At 37.6% G+C, this 17,533-nt stretch overlaps 1 protein-coding gene across 6 annotated transcripts in view; it reads left to right on the forward strand.

Moving 5' to 3' along the window:
• The window catches only part of arid4b (AT-rich interaction domain 4B), a 101,855-nt gene that overhangs the window by 61,846 nt on the left and 22,476 nt on the right, over positions 1-17,533 (forward strand). For all 6 annotated transcript variants that reach the window (XM_027165786.2, XM_047812670.1, XM_027165785.2 and 3 more), the window contains 2 exons: positions 3,291-3,363; positions 4,231-4,325. In XM_027165786.2, coding sequence (XP_027021587.1) covers positions 3,291-3,363; positions 4,231-4,325 — 168 coding nt within the window. The remainder of the gene's footprint in view (positions 1-3,290; positions 3,364-4,230; positions 4,326-17,533) is intronic.

Below are 17,533 nucleotides of genomic sequence, written 5' to 3' on the forward strand. Positions count from 1 at the left end.
TTGACAAAAAAGAAAAAGAAATCCTTAAACTTCTGCATAGTACTGTATATATTTATTGTCATTTCAACCATATACTGTATAGCTGTTGCAGTACACAGTGAAATGCGACACTGTTTTCATGTAGCACCATGGTCCTGGAGAAACAAAGACAGAGCACAGGACTTAAGTAAGTAGTCCTAGACAGATAAAATGCAACTGTGCAACCTGATGCAAACAGTGCAGGACAAGACAAACAAGACAGACAAGACAGTGCAGGACAAAAGACAGTGCAGACAAAAAATTACAAGACAGTACAAAAAAGACAATACACAAAAGAAAAAAGTAAAAAGAAACAGCACCGACCAGTGTAAATACTGTATTTTCAAACAATATTGTGTGTGCAGTAATACTAGAATAAACAGTGTTATACCAGCAGTTACCTGAGATATAGTAAAGTATTGTGCAAAACAGCAAACGACTCAAATGTGAGACAGCATGTGCGAAGAACAAAAGTATCAGTGGAGGTTCTAGACCATTTCAACTGGGGGGGCCAAGCTTGTATTGTTAGAGGGGCCAGTTACATTTAGACCTTATTGTTGTCATATCATTATTGGAGTCCATATCTCCTGAGCTAAACTCTCTTATTATACAAATAACACCCCTTTTTTTATCGTAGTAACGTAGAGAGGCAGCTACAACCCAATTTCCCTCAATATCAGCTTTCCTCCAAAGTTGGCAAAATACATGTCTCTATGTGCGAACACCTAAGAGACAGATTCCAAGAGACCGTATGCAAAGTGCAAAACCCGAAAAGCGGAAACTGTATTACAGTGAAGTTATTGATTTTTTTCATAATGAAAAATCATAAAAAATAAACATTTCATAATTTTAAAAAATCAATAACTTTACTTTACTACAGTGTACTGTCATCAAACTCAGATCACACATCACTGATGTCCTAATTGATGTACTAAAACACTTCTTGTGGGGAAATGTCTTTTTGTTGATTTTTTATGATTTTTCATAATTTTAAAAAATCAATAGCTTTACTGTAATACACTGTACTGTCATCAAACTCAGATCACACATCACTGATGTCCTAATACATATACTAAAACACTTATTTGGGAGAAATGTCTTTTTGTTGATTTTTTATGATTTTTCATAATAATATAAAATCACTAACTTTACTGTAATACACTGTACTGTCACCAAACTCAGATCACACATCACTGATATCCTAATTGATATAGTACAACATGTATTTTGGGGAAATGTAATTTTGTTTATTTTTTATGATTTTCATAATAAATACAAATCAATAAAATTATGAAAAATCATAAAAAATCAACAAAAAGACATTTCCCCAAAATAAGTGTTTTAGTATATGTATCAGGACATCAGTGATGTGTGTTATGAGTTTGATGACAGTACAGTGTATTACAGTAAAGCTATTGATTTTTTATATTATGAAAAATCATAAAAATTAAACAAAAAGACATTTCTCCGAAATAAGTGTTTTAGTATATGTATTAGGACATCAGTGATGTGTTTTATGAGTGTGGTGACAGTACACTGTATTACAGTAAAGTTAATTTCCTTAATAGTCAATTTATTGATTATTTTATATTATGAAAAATAATAAAAACTAGATTTGTAAAGTTCATCGCGACAAACTTTGATGTTGGCTTTGACGGTGCAAGTATTCGCAATGGCCGGTGCATTTTGGAGGCTAGTGGACAGAAAGATTGTGAAAGCTACTGGACCGCTAGGGTGCCAATACTTTTGGAGGTGAGCGGACATGAGCATGTGACGTGACCATAATACCTGTGAGGCAGTTCCCCTCATTGTGCTGAGTGTTTTGATATGTTACATGTCCATGTTGTGCAAATTTTTTGATTTCGCTTGTTTTGGGGGCGGGGCTACATGTGACATCACGTGACTTGACCAGAATACCCATGGGGCAGTTCCCCTCATTGTGCTGAGTGTTTTGATATGTCACATGTCCATGTTGTGCAAATTTTTAATTTTCACTTGACCTCACGTGACGTCACGTGACGTGACCAGAATGCCCATGGGGCAGTTCCTCTCATTGTCAGAATCAGAATGAATCAGAATCAGATTCTACAAAGCCAACATAATTAAACAAAAGGACATTTCCACAAAATAAGTGTTTTAGTATACGTATTAGGACATCAGTGATGTGCGTTATGAGTTTGGTGACAGTACACTGTAGTACAGTAAAGCTATTGATTTTTTTAAATATATTAAAAATCATAAAAAATCAACAAAAAGTCAGTTCCACAAAATACGTGTTTTAGTACATCAATTAGGACATCAGTGATGTGAGATCTGAGTTTGATGACAGTACAGTGCATTACAGTAAAGCTATTGATTTTTTATTATTATGAAAAATCATAAAAAATCAACAAAAAGACATTTCTCCCAAATAAGTGTTTAGTATATGTATTAGGACATCAGTGATGTGTGATCTGAGATTGGTGGCAGTACAGTGTATTACAGTAAAGTTATTGACTGTTTTTTGTATTCGCTTTTCGGGGTTTGCACTTTGCAGACGGTCCCTTGGAATCTGTCTCTTCGGTTTTCGCACATGGAGAATTATGTATTTTGTCCAACGCGGAGGAAAGCTGATATTGAGGAAAATTAGGTTGTAGCTGCATTGTAGCTGCCTCGCTACATTACTAAGATAAAAAAGAGGTGTTATTCGTGTAGTAACACCCTTTAGCTCAGGAGCTATTGACTCAGGAAAATCGAATCTGGGAATATGAGGCCAACTTTACTTAAGTAAAAATGTGTGGGTTAAAATGTGTCTGTTCCGCGTTGCCACTGTCTAATAACGGATGTAAAAAACAAAGATCGCAATAAAACAGTTATATGAAAATTATTTTATACTCCACATTTAGGGGGCAACAAGGGGGTCCAAGCTTATTGTCACAGGGGCAAAAAAAATAAAATATTTTTCTTTTTTCACTTGATTTTTGTTTATTGCTCTATCATCTTAAAAGTGGAAAAGGTTCTGACTTGATTTTTCATGGTTTTATTGATTTTGTTTATTTATTTTTAGTCACAAGAATCTCACATAGTTTTTATATCCACATATTTTAAATATGTTTGCTTCCTCAATTCAGAGGTCAATTAGTTTTCCTAATTAATTAATTAGTGACTAAGACACTTATATAATTTACAACTCTGATCTCTAGTGGGATGTAAAATGATTTTGAAAAGGCTGTTTTATACCTTCTCCTGACCCTAATTTTTTTTTTTAATTTATTGTATTTTCCATTTTTTAGGAAGAGTTGGAGCCCTTCCCAGAGGAGAGGGAGAATTTCCTCCAGCAGCTTTACAAATTCATGGAGGATAGAGGTAAGCACCATCAATAACTGCTATCTTAATAAAAGGAGACTTGGAACAGCATGGTTAATTCCTTTGTATTTTTTTTGCCAGATTTTACAGTATAAAACCTGAATTTACTGTGTTAAACCAGTCTACTGTGTAAAAAACTCCCTGTTAATAAATGCAAGGTTTTGTAATGTACAGACCAGATGAATTATGTCAGATATTTTAATGTGACATAACTAATGAAATTCAACTAAAAAAAGATAAAAGAAAAGAAAACTTTGTCACATAATTGTGCAGAAGGGATATGACCGCTCAAAATTAATGAATAATATTCAGTCATGTGTAAAAGTTGCTATGAGACACTGAAGTTATTTTGATAAATCCATAATAAGAACCTGCTGTTTCAGTAGGATTTTCAAGACATCATCTTTGTTACATCCAGTTACATACTTCATCACTCTTATCAGTAAACTGTGTAAAAATCCCAGGAGATCAACAGTCATAGTATACACAGTATATTTCTTTCTTATTTTAATGCTTAAGTGGAGGTTGCCTGAAGCTGCTGACCCATATCTACATGATTCTATATCTACATCATATGCATTAACCTTCTTCTCAACTGATTAGCAATTTAGTGTCGCTAATAAGGTGCACTGATTTTTTTTGTATGTTCTGAGATTTAACCACCAACAAGGCGGTTGTGAGATTTTATAAATAAATCCAGAAATAGGCAGAAATTATACACTTGGAAGAAAGCTTTCCTGGCAAAAAAACACAATTTCAGTGTAAAATAGTTTTATCTTTTTAATCTGCATGTCAGGAATATTTAATTGTTGATGCAATCATGTTTTACTCAGTTTACTAATAGTTTTTAACCCATTTTCTGTCAAGGGACACCCATAAACAAAAGACCAGTGCTGGGCTACAGAAATCTGAACCTATTTAAACTCTTCAGGCTGGTTCATAGACTTGGAGGATTTGACAGTGTGAGTACTTGGTTATTAATTTTCACTTTAAATCAATATTTTAATTACAAACAGGCTATTACTCAGATATTACTGGGGAATAAATGTCACAAGCCTATTTCTTGAGATCACACAAGTTTCAGCATTACCTTGGAACTTTAGTTTTTAGTCTAATTTAATTAAGTTAGTAACATAACACTATGGTAAGTGTTACATCTCATTTTGGAAGGTGCACATAGGAATTAAACTTGCCGTCAGCCTCTACAGACCAAAGAGTTGGACTGAAACATGTACAGAGCCACTTAAACGTTTGCTTTACCATCAATTTGTAATAAAATTGTTAGTTTAACTGTGCTTATTAACTGTATGGGTTTAATGATGCATTAAAGATTAAAGATATGTATTGCGCTAGACACGTGATCGATATCAATAAAAAATGTGTTCGATAAAACTTTCGACATTTTTTTTTTTTGTCGGAAGAAAACAGAAGCCGTTTGGTTGCATTAACAAAGGTACTCACTCTCTGGTAACCTAGCAACGTAGGGAGTGACACGCTAACAGCCAATCATGTAACAGTATCATGTTTGGTTGTGCGATATCGTTGTCTTGTGCTGGTCTGCTGGATTCCTCTTCAGGAACCGGCGACTAAAAGCAGAAAATGAGCCACAGCAAGCGAGGAAATTGTAAATAAAAGAGGAAAAGTCAGCTCACCAGTATGGCAGTTTTTTGGATGTTATAAGTCTGACCGTAGTCAGACCAATGTCGTCTGCAAATTATGCAAGACCATTTCTCTAAGTTTATATTTAACAATTTGCACTATTTTATTACACTTTATTAAGCATTTCTTACATGTTCTTTCATTTTGCACCTTAAATGTTGAGATAATTAAGTGTTCATTGTGACTTTAGACATGTTTACATTTTAATTATTTGAGTTTTCCATGGTTGTTGACATTTCTTTCTTAATAACTGAGGGGATTATGATCAGAGGAAGGTTACGTTTAAAATAAAAATGTTCAAATGTAATATATTTTTCTCCTGGTCCTTATTTTAAATGGGTCATAAAAAATATCAATAATTATCGATATCGACTGATATGAAACACTGATATCGTGATACAGTTTTCAGCCATATCACCCAGCCCTCCTTAGTGTGCTCCTTGAAACAACACTACCACTTTTTTCCAGAGCATTTTGTATTTCTCTTAAAGTTGTAATGGGTACATCCTGAACAATTGGGTGAAATCGTTCTTGGTGTAAATGTCTGTGGCTTAGTTTCACAGAACCATTTCCACCTCTTTATCGGAGTTTGAACAGTACAGTTTAGATATCTTTTTATAGCCTTTTCCTGCTTTATAAAGTTCAATTACCTTATATACAGTGGTGTGAAACAAAATAAAAACCAAACTTTACATGGCCCTGTGTGAAAAAGTCAAGTCAAGAAGCTTTTATTGTCATTTCAACCATATCTAGCTGTTGCAGTACACAGTGAAATGAGACAACGTTTCTCCAGGACCATGGTGCTACATAAAACAAAGACAGAGCTAAGGACTTAGTAAGTAGTCCTAGCCACATAAAGTGCATCTGTGCAACCTGGTGCAAACAGGTGCAGGACAAAAGGCAAAAACAAATACAAGACAATACACAAAAGAAAATAAACAGTAACAGTGCCGACCAGTGTTCAAACAATGTTGCATGTGCAGAATACTGGAATGAACACCTTATAGTATTATAGCAGCAGTTACCTGAGATATTGTAAAGGACTTTGCAAAGCAGCAATAGACTGAAATGTGAGACAGCATGTGCAAAGAGCAAAAACAGTGTGAAAAACAACATATTTGATGGATATATATTGTAATATATATCCAGAGTGTGTATATGGTGTAGGTATGTGCAGTCCATACAGTTGATGTGTGTGTTGTTCTCAGTACAGTTCAGTTCAGTTGTTAAGGAGTCTGATGGCTTGTGGAAAGAAACTCATGCAAAGTCTGGTCGTGAGGGCCCGAATGCTTCGGTACCTTTTTCCAGATGGCAGGAGGGTGAAGAGTGTGTGTGAGGGGTGTGTGGGGTCATCCACAATGCTGCTGGCTTTGCGGATGCAGCATGTGGTGTAAATGTCCATGATAGAGGGAAGAGAGACTCCAATGATCTTCCCAGCTGTCCCCATGCAGGGTCTTGCGATCCAAGATGGTGCAGTTCCCAAACCAGACAGTGATGCAGCTGCTCAGAATGCTCTCAATGTGCTCGCCCCCAAACCTAATAACTGGTTGGGTCACTCTTAGCAGCAAGAACTGCAATCAAGCGTTTGCAATAAGTTGCAAGCATCTTTGCAGAATTGTTGTAATTCGGTACCTAAAAATTTTTATTGTGATTATTTGCATGATGTAGTATTGTAGTAAGATGGCGGCAGGGCAGTAGCATGCCGCGGCCACGGATACAATATGGTGCTATTTACATTTTTTTAGCTCGGCTATTCCTAGTACATGGACACAGATACAGCGGTGTTCATGTATACAACTGCCAGAAGTTAATACAGTACAGAAATCGTTCAACAACACACCTGCACGATGAAGTGTTGGAAAGTCTTTGTGAACTCTGCTTGCTGTGGAGACCAGGCCTCCAGTCCTTGGCGTCACCTGATACCAGGGACTAGGATAGGCTACGCTGAAAGCAGTGCTTGAGGAAGCAGAAGCGCAGTAAGTGGGCGGTTTTCATTGTCAGAGTGTACATTCCCCCAAGCGCTAATGCTAAAGAGGTTCTATGTGAACTCTATGGGGCTATTAGCAAACTGCAGAATGTTCACTTCAACGGACCCGTTTCATCGCCAGAGAGTTAACCATGCAAATCTCAAATCAATGCTCCTAAATTCCATCAGTATGTGGACTTTGCAATGAGTGTGTAAACAAGATCCAGCATGTTTTCCCCTAACATTCCCGGCACGTATCATGTGGAGCCCCACCTCGGCTTCTTAGACCACATCTCTCTTTTTCCAGAATACAGACCACTTGTCAGATGCTCTAAACCGGTTCTGAAGCAGGTGATTTTCAGAAGCCAGCAAGAGCCGCCTCTGCTCTTCAGAACTGCTTTGAGTGCATTGACTGGAACATTTTCAGGGATGCTGAAACCAAGGGCGACTCAGTCAACTTGGAGAAATACACGGTGTCAGTGAACAGCTACATCGGCAAGTGCATTGACCGTCTCCAAGGCCATCACCACACGTTCCAACCAGAAGCTGTGGATGACTGTTATGTGCATGCGATGCTGAAGACTAGAGACCTAAGGAACAGCAAGGGCCAAACTGTCCCGAGACATCAGAGAAGCAAAGTGCGCACATGCCCAGACATTCCACAGCCACTTTCAGGACAGTGGCGCATGTGGCAGGGCATACAGGTGATCACAAACTACAAGACAGCTTTAACTGCCTGAGATAGAGATGCCTCCCTCCCAGATGTGCTGAATGACTTCTACGCTCAGTTTGAGGTGCAGAACAATATAGCTGCAAGGAAGACCATCCCTCCACCCAACGATCAGGTACTCTGTCTATCCACGGCCGATGTGAGGAGAACTCTATCCAGAGTTAACCCCTAGAAGCCTGCTGGGCCAGACAACATTCCTAGTAGGGTACTCAGGGAATGTGCAAAACAGCTAGTAGATGTCTTCACCAACATCTTTAACATTTCCCTGAGCAGCGCTGTTGTTCCTACATGCCTCAAGACAACCACTGTCGTCCCCATGCCAAAGAAGTCTACAGTGTTCTGCCTCAATGACTATCATCCCATCACGCTCAAACCCATTGTAATGAAATACTTCAAGAAGCTTGACCGCGTATTGTCCAGAAAGCTCGATAGACGATGCAATTGCCACGGCCCTTCCTTTAACCCTCACCCACTTGGACAATAAAGACACTTGCATACAAATGCTGTTCATAGACTATAGTTCAGCATTTAAGACAATCATCCCTCAGAATCTGATTGAAAAGCTGAGCCTGCTGGGACTGAACACCTCCCTCTGCAACTGGATCCTAGACTCAGTCAGTCCGGATCAGGAAACCATGTCAAGCACCACCACACTGAGGACTGGAGCCCCTCAGCGCTGTGTGCTCAGCCCACTGCTGCGCTGTGTGCTCAGCCCACATTGCACATATCAAGTTTGCCGATGACACGACCGTGGTGGGTCTCATCAGCAAGAACGACGAGTCAGCATACAGAGAGGAGGTGCAACAGCTAACTGCCAGGTGTAGAGCCAACAACCTGTCTCTGAAAGTTGATAAAACTAAAGAGATACCAAGCCAGTACCGATCAACATCCCACCCCTCCCAGACCAATGAATTGTCTGTATGTGTATTCAGAGCCAGTGATCAATGTTTTCTAGTGGTGTCTATAGCTACACTATACTAAGGTCATGCAGCCTTTTCAAGGAGACAACCCTGATTTACAACATTTACTACTGCTGCCTTTGTACTATGATGAGGTCTAAATCCTGCATGATACATTTTAGGAAATTTGAGCACCTGAGCAGGACAAAAGCAAATTCCGCATTGTGGTCAAATCAGAATCAGCTTTATTGCCAGGCATGTTTTCACATGCGAGGAATTTGTTTTAGTGACATAATCTCCACAGTGCAACAGAATGACATATGTAGTATAGATGAAATTGTATGTACACATTTACAGGTGTGAAATGTGCAGTTTAAATAAGCATGAAATATACATATGCAAATGGTATACAATATATACAATTTGTATGTACACATGTGCAATTGTGAAATGTGCAGTTGAAGTAAACATAAACATTCAGACAATATGTATGTACAGAGTGCAAGTATGAAATGTGCAATTGAGGTACACATAGTGCAAATATTATGTGTTGTGTGTTCCATGGTGTTAATTGTTCATCAGGTGGATTGCTTGAGGGAAGAAACTGTTCTTGTGTCTGGTCGTTCTGGAGCTCCAGACTCTGTAGCGCCGACCAGATGGCAACAGTTCAAAGAGGGAGTGTGCTGGATGTGAGGGGTCCAGGGTGATTTTCTTTGCTCTTTTGCACACTCTGGAGGAGTACATGTCTTGAAGAGTGGAGAGAGATGTGCCAATGATTCGCAGCAGTCTGGACTAACCTCTGTAGGTCGAATTTGGTGGCTGAGCTGAACCAAACAGTTACCGAGGTGCAGAGGATGGATTCGATGATGGCAGTGTAAAACTGTTTCAGCAAATCCTGTGGCAGGTTGAACTTCTTCAGCTGACGAAGGAAGTACAACCTCTGCTGAGCCTTTTTCCACAATGGAGTCAATGTAAATGTCCCACTTCAGGTCCTGGGAGATTGTGGTTCCCAGGAATCTGAATGACTCTACTGCTGTGACAATACTGTCCATGATGGTTAGTGGGGGAAGAGCAGGGGGTTTCTCCTGAAGTCCACTATCAACTCCACTGTCTTGAGAGTGTTCAGCTCCAGGTTGTTAAGGCTGCACCAAACAGCCAGCCGCTCAACCTCGGGTCTGTAAGCAGACTCGTCACCGTCCTGGATGAGGCTGATCAGTGTGGTGTCGTCTGCAAACTTCAGGAGCTTGACAGATGGGGATTAGAGGTGCAGTCATTCATGTACAGGGAGAAGAGTAGTGGGCAGAGAACACAGCCCTGGGGGGCACCAGTGCTGATGGTGCGGGTGCTTGATTTGAGTTTTCCCAGTCGCACTAGCTGCTGCCTGTCTGTCAGAAAGCTGGTGATCCACTGGCAGACAGAGGAGGGCACGGAGAGCTGGGTTCATTTGGGCTGTAGGAGTGATGGGATGATGGTGTTGAAAGCAGAGCTGAAGTCCACAAACAGGATCCTCACATAAGTCCCTGGTCTGTCCAGATGCTGCAGAACATAATGCAGTCCCATATTGAATGCCAAATTACCCTTAGGAAGGTTGTTCTCTAAGAAGGAGAACGCACACACTTCTCTTTGTTGGGTTCAGACTCAGACTGTACTTGGCTCCTTTGCATCTCCTGGGCTTGTATCTTAGCATAGAAAGATATGGTGGGAAAGATATGGCAAGATCCTTGGGACTCAATGGATGCCCTGGAGATGCACAGGAGCCAGGACTCCGGCACTTTTTTAATGTGCATGGAGATAAGTCTATCCTGAAAGAGAGGAATTTCTTGTGTTCTGGCTGGAAACCTGGCTATATGAAATTATGCATCTTTCAGATCTATTGCTTTAGACCAGTCCTCAGATCTGATTAGAGACACTAACAGTTTGAATGTTAGCATCTTGAGTCAAAATCAGAAATTTAAGGAGAAATTGTTTCTATATATGGCCACTTTTGTCCAGGAGTCACTGCCGTCAATGCTGGAAGAACAAAACCTGCTCTGTACCAACAATAGTGTGAGACAGGCCTTGAAAAGGGACAGAATTGGAGAAAAAATGGATTCTGTACCCTTTTTCTATGTTGTCTACTACACACTGAGATATATGGCAGAGGTTTCAAAGCTGACAGTTGGTCTGACAGAGGCGTAAACCTAGCCAAATCCTAGAAAAAGGGTACAGAATCCAATTTGCCTCCCATTATGTCTCTCTGCCATGTCTGATGACCGTATGCTGTCAAGGACCACCCCATAAAATGAAACTAAACAATGTGTGGGAGCTACACTAGGCACAACTGACCCCTGAAACTTCAAATTGATTAACCCTTCTGCAGACCTCGTCTGCATTCCTATGCAAATTAGGAGCGCTGAGTCAATTTGACCTTGTCTGTTTTGACTGCTTATAAAAAATTAAGTATATATATGATAGCCTTTTTTTCACCTTTTTAGTCTAACTTGTTTCCAACATATTAACATATATTTTGCAAAAACCTTTGTAATATTTGGTATATTAAACCTCATTAATGTGCAAAAATGCCTCATTTTCTAGTAAAAAAATTTTTTTTTAAATTATTTTCACTATAGAGGCACAAAAGTTAATACACAATTACAGACTGGTATACTTGAATGCTTATAAATCAAAATGCAATGCCCAATGCTTGTGTGTGTGTGTGTGTGTGTGTGTCTGTGTGTGTCTGTGTGTGTGTGTGTGTGTGTGTGTGTGTGTGTGTGTGTGTGTGTGTCTGTGTGTGTGTGTCTGTGTGTGTGTGCGTGTGTACGTAGCATCATTTCGGTAGATCATATTTTGCCCTCTGCTAGGCAAAGGCATATCAAAAGTCTACAAAAATTTAAAAAATATATAAAATAAATATAAAAAATATATCAAAAGCATATCAAAAGTCTACACATAAGTTACAAACACATAAGTTCAAGGAAAATAGACAAAATTAATTTTACTTGCAAAGTTCATAATTTGGAACAATCCTGGAAAATTTCAGGCAAATATGTGGAAGGAAACCCAAGTTATGACGCATTAAACTTTTCAGCCGGGTCAGATTGACCCGAGGTCTGCAGAAGGGTTAAAACAATTAATTGGTCGAGTCTTTAATGAGCCCTGAATTATTGTTTTTAGAGGAAGCATTGGAACAAGTAGGTTGATGGTGGGAATTAATTAGGTCCTCCAAAGCATCTTCATGGGATGAAATTGCACCTGGTACGTTGAGGAACGTGCAAGATTTGAAGTTCGAGCAATTTGCTGAACATTATATAAACATTATTAAGGTGCTTCCAAAAACCTCATATGTTACATACTGATGTCTACAAGCTTCAAGTTTAAACAAATAAATTTGAACTTAGATCCAGCATAATAACTATGTACATCTCTTAAAAATGAAATCAACTGTTGACTGCTGAGATACTGTTCCTGGCAAATAAACATTTCAGCATTTTCAGCATAATCTCATAATTTTAAGACATTAAGGTCTTCTTGAGCACTCTGGCTCTCATGTCTCTGACTCTGGGTGACTCCTTCATTTTTCTCCATATCAAATTTGTATACTGTTTCTGTATGAATTCTAGTAAAAATTAAAAAAAAAAAATTCAATTAAAAAAATTGAAAAAATGTGCACCATCATAAGCCAAATTAAATATAAAATGTCCAATGAAAAGTTTGAAAATTGAATGGACCAAGGGAGCAGTTTGCCTGGCATGGGATGAGTTGCTTATCCAAGGTAATATAGAAGCTGTCAGTCTTACTTTTCTGACATCCAGCAGAAAGTTGTGGAGATGCATCTCCAATCTGCAGCATGACTAGGGTTGACTAAGGACACTGAAGGTTAGACACAAGCATAATGTGACTTCATAAAAATGATTATTCAACATTGCCTCTTTGGCTAGTGGAAGCTGGGAATGTCTCACTCATTCACTTTTAAACAAACCACATAAACACATACTGTACAGCTAAGATGTTGACATAAATCATATTGTATTATTATATTATATTATATTATATTATATTATATTATATTATATTATATTATATTGTATTGTATTGTATTGTATTATTATATTATATTATATTATATTATATTATATTATATTATAAATTTATTTTGACACTACCTTATGAAAGTCTTTCAACAGCATTGTATACACTAATTTTGGCAACAGAAGTGATGTCACTTCTTGGTCCTAGACTGAACACAAAGAGTCACAGGAATTAATTAACTGAAAACATTTAATTAAATAATTTAAAATTTTGAATAATAACAGGGACCTTTTAAGTTTTAAACAATTATTCATCTATTGTTACTATTTAGACAAAAATGTTTTAAGATAAAACAAATTAGTCTGGATAACATGTATCTCACAGGTTGTGTGATTCTAATATTTTAGTTAATTCTATTGTCTTAGTCATCAAAACAATAAAAGAAGTAACGGTAACTACAAATACTTTAAAACAAACAAATCAAATACACTTCAAATCTTGTCTGAGTTGGATCTTGTAAAGGGAAAAGGCAACATAAGAATTACTGAACATCCTGCAGCTACTGTAATACACTGAACAAGCTGAATATTTGCCATAATTAATGATTATGAATACTTGAATTAATATGGGATAAATTGAAAGATCTGAATTGAATTTGACACTTGCCTTTAGACAAGAAAAAAGCATTCTCTAAAAAAATAACTCTGACAGAAAAATTTAACAAACAGCAGCAGCACAAAATTATTGGCAAAAAATGGAAAATTAATATTACCTTTTGTAATGAGTGTATTTTTGTAATTGAATAAATTAGCATAACCGCTAATTGTTAACAGGCATATGAACACACCAGACAGCTGAGAATCATTGCAGATTTGCATAGCTATAAATGCATATTACATATTTCTATTAGGTTTACTATTAATATTATATATATACATACAGAATAGGCAAATGCTAAGGGTGCCGCCCACCACTAACTTACAACATTGCTTCCTGAATCCCGATCCACCCCGGTCCGACTGAGTGAGTGACGTGAGTGTACATAAAATGTTTCTATATAAACGTAAATCTTTATTTAAAATGAGTTCTACATAAAATGTTGTTTTTATATATATATATATATATATATATATATATATATATATATATATATATATATATATATATATATATATAAGCTGATGCTGCTAAGAGCTCACCAGATGCCATTGGCTACTTTGGATATGTAGCCAAATTGTTCAAACTCTTCTCAGCCTCCACCTATAGATGGACACGACAAAACCACCCTGAAATCATGGTCAGAGACCAGGTGGGAAAGCAGGATAGACAGCATCCAAGCAGTAAGGTCTTGTCTGGGCAAGTCAGAGAGGCTCTTCTGGAGGTGAGGGAAACTACTCAAGACCCTGTTGTGAAAGTTGAAGCCCAGTCTTTGGCTGAGGAGATTGGATCCTACCGCTTCTGTATTTGCACAGTCATTTGGTACGATATTCTCAACAAGATCCAGCATGTGAGTAAACAGGTGCAATCACCATCCATGCAGGTAGATGTGGCAGTTGACATGCTGAAAAAAAACACAGATTCTCTTGATGGCTACAGAAATACTGGATTTTCTAGTGCACAGGCAACAGCAAAGGAAATGTGTGAGGAGATGAACGTGGAAGCTGTAATCAAACAAAAGCGGTTGAGAACCACAAAAATGCACTTTTTTTTAAACATTTATTTATAAACTTTTTCAAAGCATTAACAAAAAGTTTGATACAGTTTCAGTTATAGCTTTTCCCACCTTTGTAGCCCTTTCCACAAAAGTAATTGACCATACTTCACATAAAGGTTAACACAATAATTATACTAATGATAACCATAAAAATAAATGAATAAATAATAATAATAATAATAATAAATAATAATAAAAATAAATAAACAAATAAATAAATTATATATATATATATATATATATATATATATATATATATATATATATATATATATAAAAAATAAAATAAATAAATAAAAATATACACAAATACATAGCCAATAATAAAAGTTCGTACACAATTATAAAACAAAACTCCAATTGGTGATAATATTTAACTTTGATCAGAGAGTGGCAGAGTCTTCATCTTCTCAAAATGTGCAATCATAGGTTGCCACGTCTTATAAAAATTCTGGACAGATCCTTTCATTAAATATTTAATTTTCTCTAATTTTAAGTATGATACTAGATCACCACATTGAGGCTTTAGGCGAGCTTGTTGACTTCCACTCCAATAATATTCTTCTTCTCGCTAATAAGGTGGCAAAAGCAATAACATTTTTTACTTTATTTGTCAGTAATAATCCGTGTTCTGGTACTCCAAAAATAGCAATTTCAACACTGGGTTTTATATTCAAACTAAAGGCTTCATTTAATATTTTGAATATGCATGTCCAATAGTCACTCAACTTTTCACAAGCCCAAAACATATGAAAATGGTCTACCTGGTCACCTTTACATCGATCACATAAATCGTCAACATTTGGGTAAATTTTTGAAAGTCTACATTTTGTGTAGTAGGCACGATGGAGGACTTTAAGTTGTATAAGGCTGAGGCGTGCACAGGAGGTCGATCCATTTACTCTATTAAGAACCTCATTCCAAATTTCGTCAGGTATTTGACTTCCTATGTCCTTTACCCACTCACCTCTTATTCTGTCAATTAAAAAATCATTTGAGGACATAATCGTCTTATCTATTGCCGCAATTTGACCTTTTAAGAGAAGTAGGAGATTGTAGAATTTTATCCAACAGTGAGGTATGTGTTAACTCAGGAAAAGTTGAGCTCTGAGATTGAATGAAATGTCAGACTTGAAAGTAACAGAATAGGTTGGACTGTGACAGTTGGAATTTCTCTGAAAGGTCATGAAAACTGGCAAATGTGTTGTTTATATAAAAATCACTACACCTGGCCAAGCCTATCCTCTGCCATTGTGCATACGTGTGATCTATTTTAACAGCTGGAAACAAATGGTTATTACAGAGGGCTTGGCATAGAAGAGTTGCTGAGTTTATGCCCTTGTCTAAACTGTGACCATATTTTAAGTGTGGAACATACAATTGGGCTCGATGAGTATTTAGAGGGAGAGAATGGTAGCTTCATTGTTATTAGAGCAGAAAGTGATGTAGATGTACAAGCATTTGCCTCCGCCTTACACCAATCAACCTCAGGGGAATTATACCAACAAATAATTTTTTGGAGATTTGCAGCCCAGTAGTAGCCCATAAAATTAGGAAGAGCTAAGCCTCCCTGGGGCCTTTGCCTTTCGAGAAGTTCCTTACGAATTCTAGGGTTCTTTCCTCCCCACAAGATAGATAGTATGGGTTTATTTATGGAACGGAAAAATGTTTTTGGGAGAAAAACTGGAAGTGACCGACATAAGTATAAGAATCTAGGTAATATATTCATGTTTATACAATTTACGCAATGCATCCCATCTCTGAAGATCAGACTTAATATTACTAATGAGTGGTAAAAAAATTTTTGCATATAAACCTGAGAAAGTACGAGTAATATGAACTCCCAAATATTTAAAACCAAATTGAGAGATGTGAAATGGGAGGGATGCAGCTTTAATTTGTAAAGCAAGAGGGTTAATCCTTTTATTTGGCCCATTCATACCTTTAACGTTCCAACTAGTGAATCGAATGGTAGACCCTCCTGTACTATTTGAATCAAACATTAATCAATAGTTAGGTTATAAAAGAATAATGAATAAGACCACGTCTCTGATGCATGACAGGCAAGAAAAGAGAGAGAGAAAAAAAAACCCTTTGGCGGTTACCACCCCAACCCAGAAAACACTGAACTTTTCCTATATTTGCCTCAAGAAAAGAGACAAATTGCAGGCCCCTATGATCAAACCCCCAGTAATCCTTCAACTGATTTAAAACTTATGAACCATTCTCAATGCGTTACAACGCTTTTTGTGAATAAAGTCTTAACTCAGTGAAGTATCAGGCTATATCCCAGAACCTTCAGTTTAGAACAACAAAATATTTTCGAAGCCACAAAAAAAAAAAAAATTAATAATAATAAAAAACTAAAAGTGTTTATAACCTTTCTCCACTGTCTCAAGAAAAAATAAAATGATTACCCGTCATCCTTGGCTCAAAAGGGAGACATTGAACGTAGAAAATAATTAAATAAATAGTCCAGGAAATCCTAAACATTGATACGTTGATCGTAGAACTGTTTCGCCTCCTCCGGTGTATTGAACATGAAAGTTTCTTCATTAAAAGTCACTCTCAGACGAACCAGGTAGAGCAATTGGAATCGAATGTTCTTTTGGTAGAGTGATTGTTTAATGCCATTGTAAGACGCGTGTCTCCTTGACAGGATAGGGCTGAGATCCGGGTAGATTCTGATTGGATTCCCCTTGTATTTCACTTCATGTCGCCTTGACCATCGCAGTAATTGCTCCTTTTCTTGGAACCTGTGTAAGCACACCACAAATGGACGTGGTTTACGGCCATCAGCTGGCTTTTGACCGGGTGATCGATGCGCTCTCTCAAGTGCAGTTGGCTTGTCGAAGACTTCTGTGCCCATCATCTCTAGCAGCATCTCAGCAATGAACGTAACGGGATCATGACCGTTTTCGCTCCCTTCCAGAACGTTCACAATCCCCAGGTTAGCCCTCCGCGATCTATTCTCCAAATCTTCAACGTGGTCAAGGAGAGATATATTCTGCGCTTGCAAAGTTTTTATTGTATTTTCGGCCACTGCCAGCTTTTCGAAATTCTCCCCAGCCATGGATTCTGCATGCCATGGCCAAGCGGCTTTGAAAGCCATCCACAGTCTCTTTCAGTGCATTTACAGAGCTTTGTAAAGGACCAATAGATTCCCGAATCGTCAGAAATGTCTTCCCTGA

This window comes from Tachysurus fulvidraco, chromosome 4 (assembly GCF_022655615.1).
Source record: "Tachysurus fulvidraco isolate hzauxx_2018 chromosome 4, HZAU_PFXX_2.0, whole genome shotgun sequence".
Taxonomy (NCBI): Eukaryota; Metazoa; Chordata; class Actinopteri; order Siluriformes; family Bagridae; genus Tachysurus; species Tachysurus fulvidraco.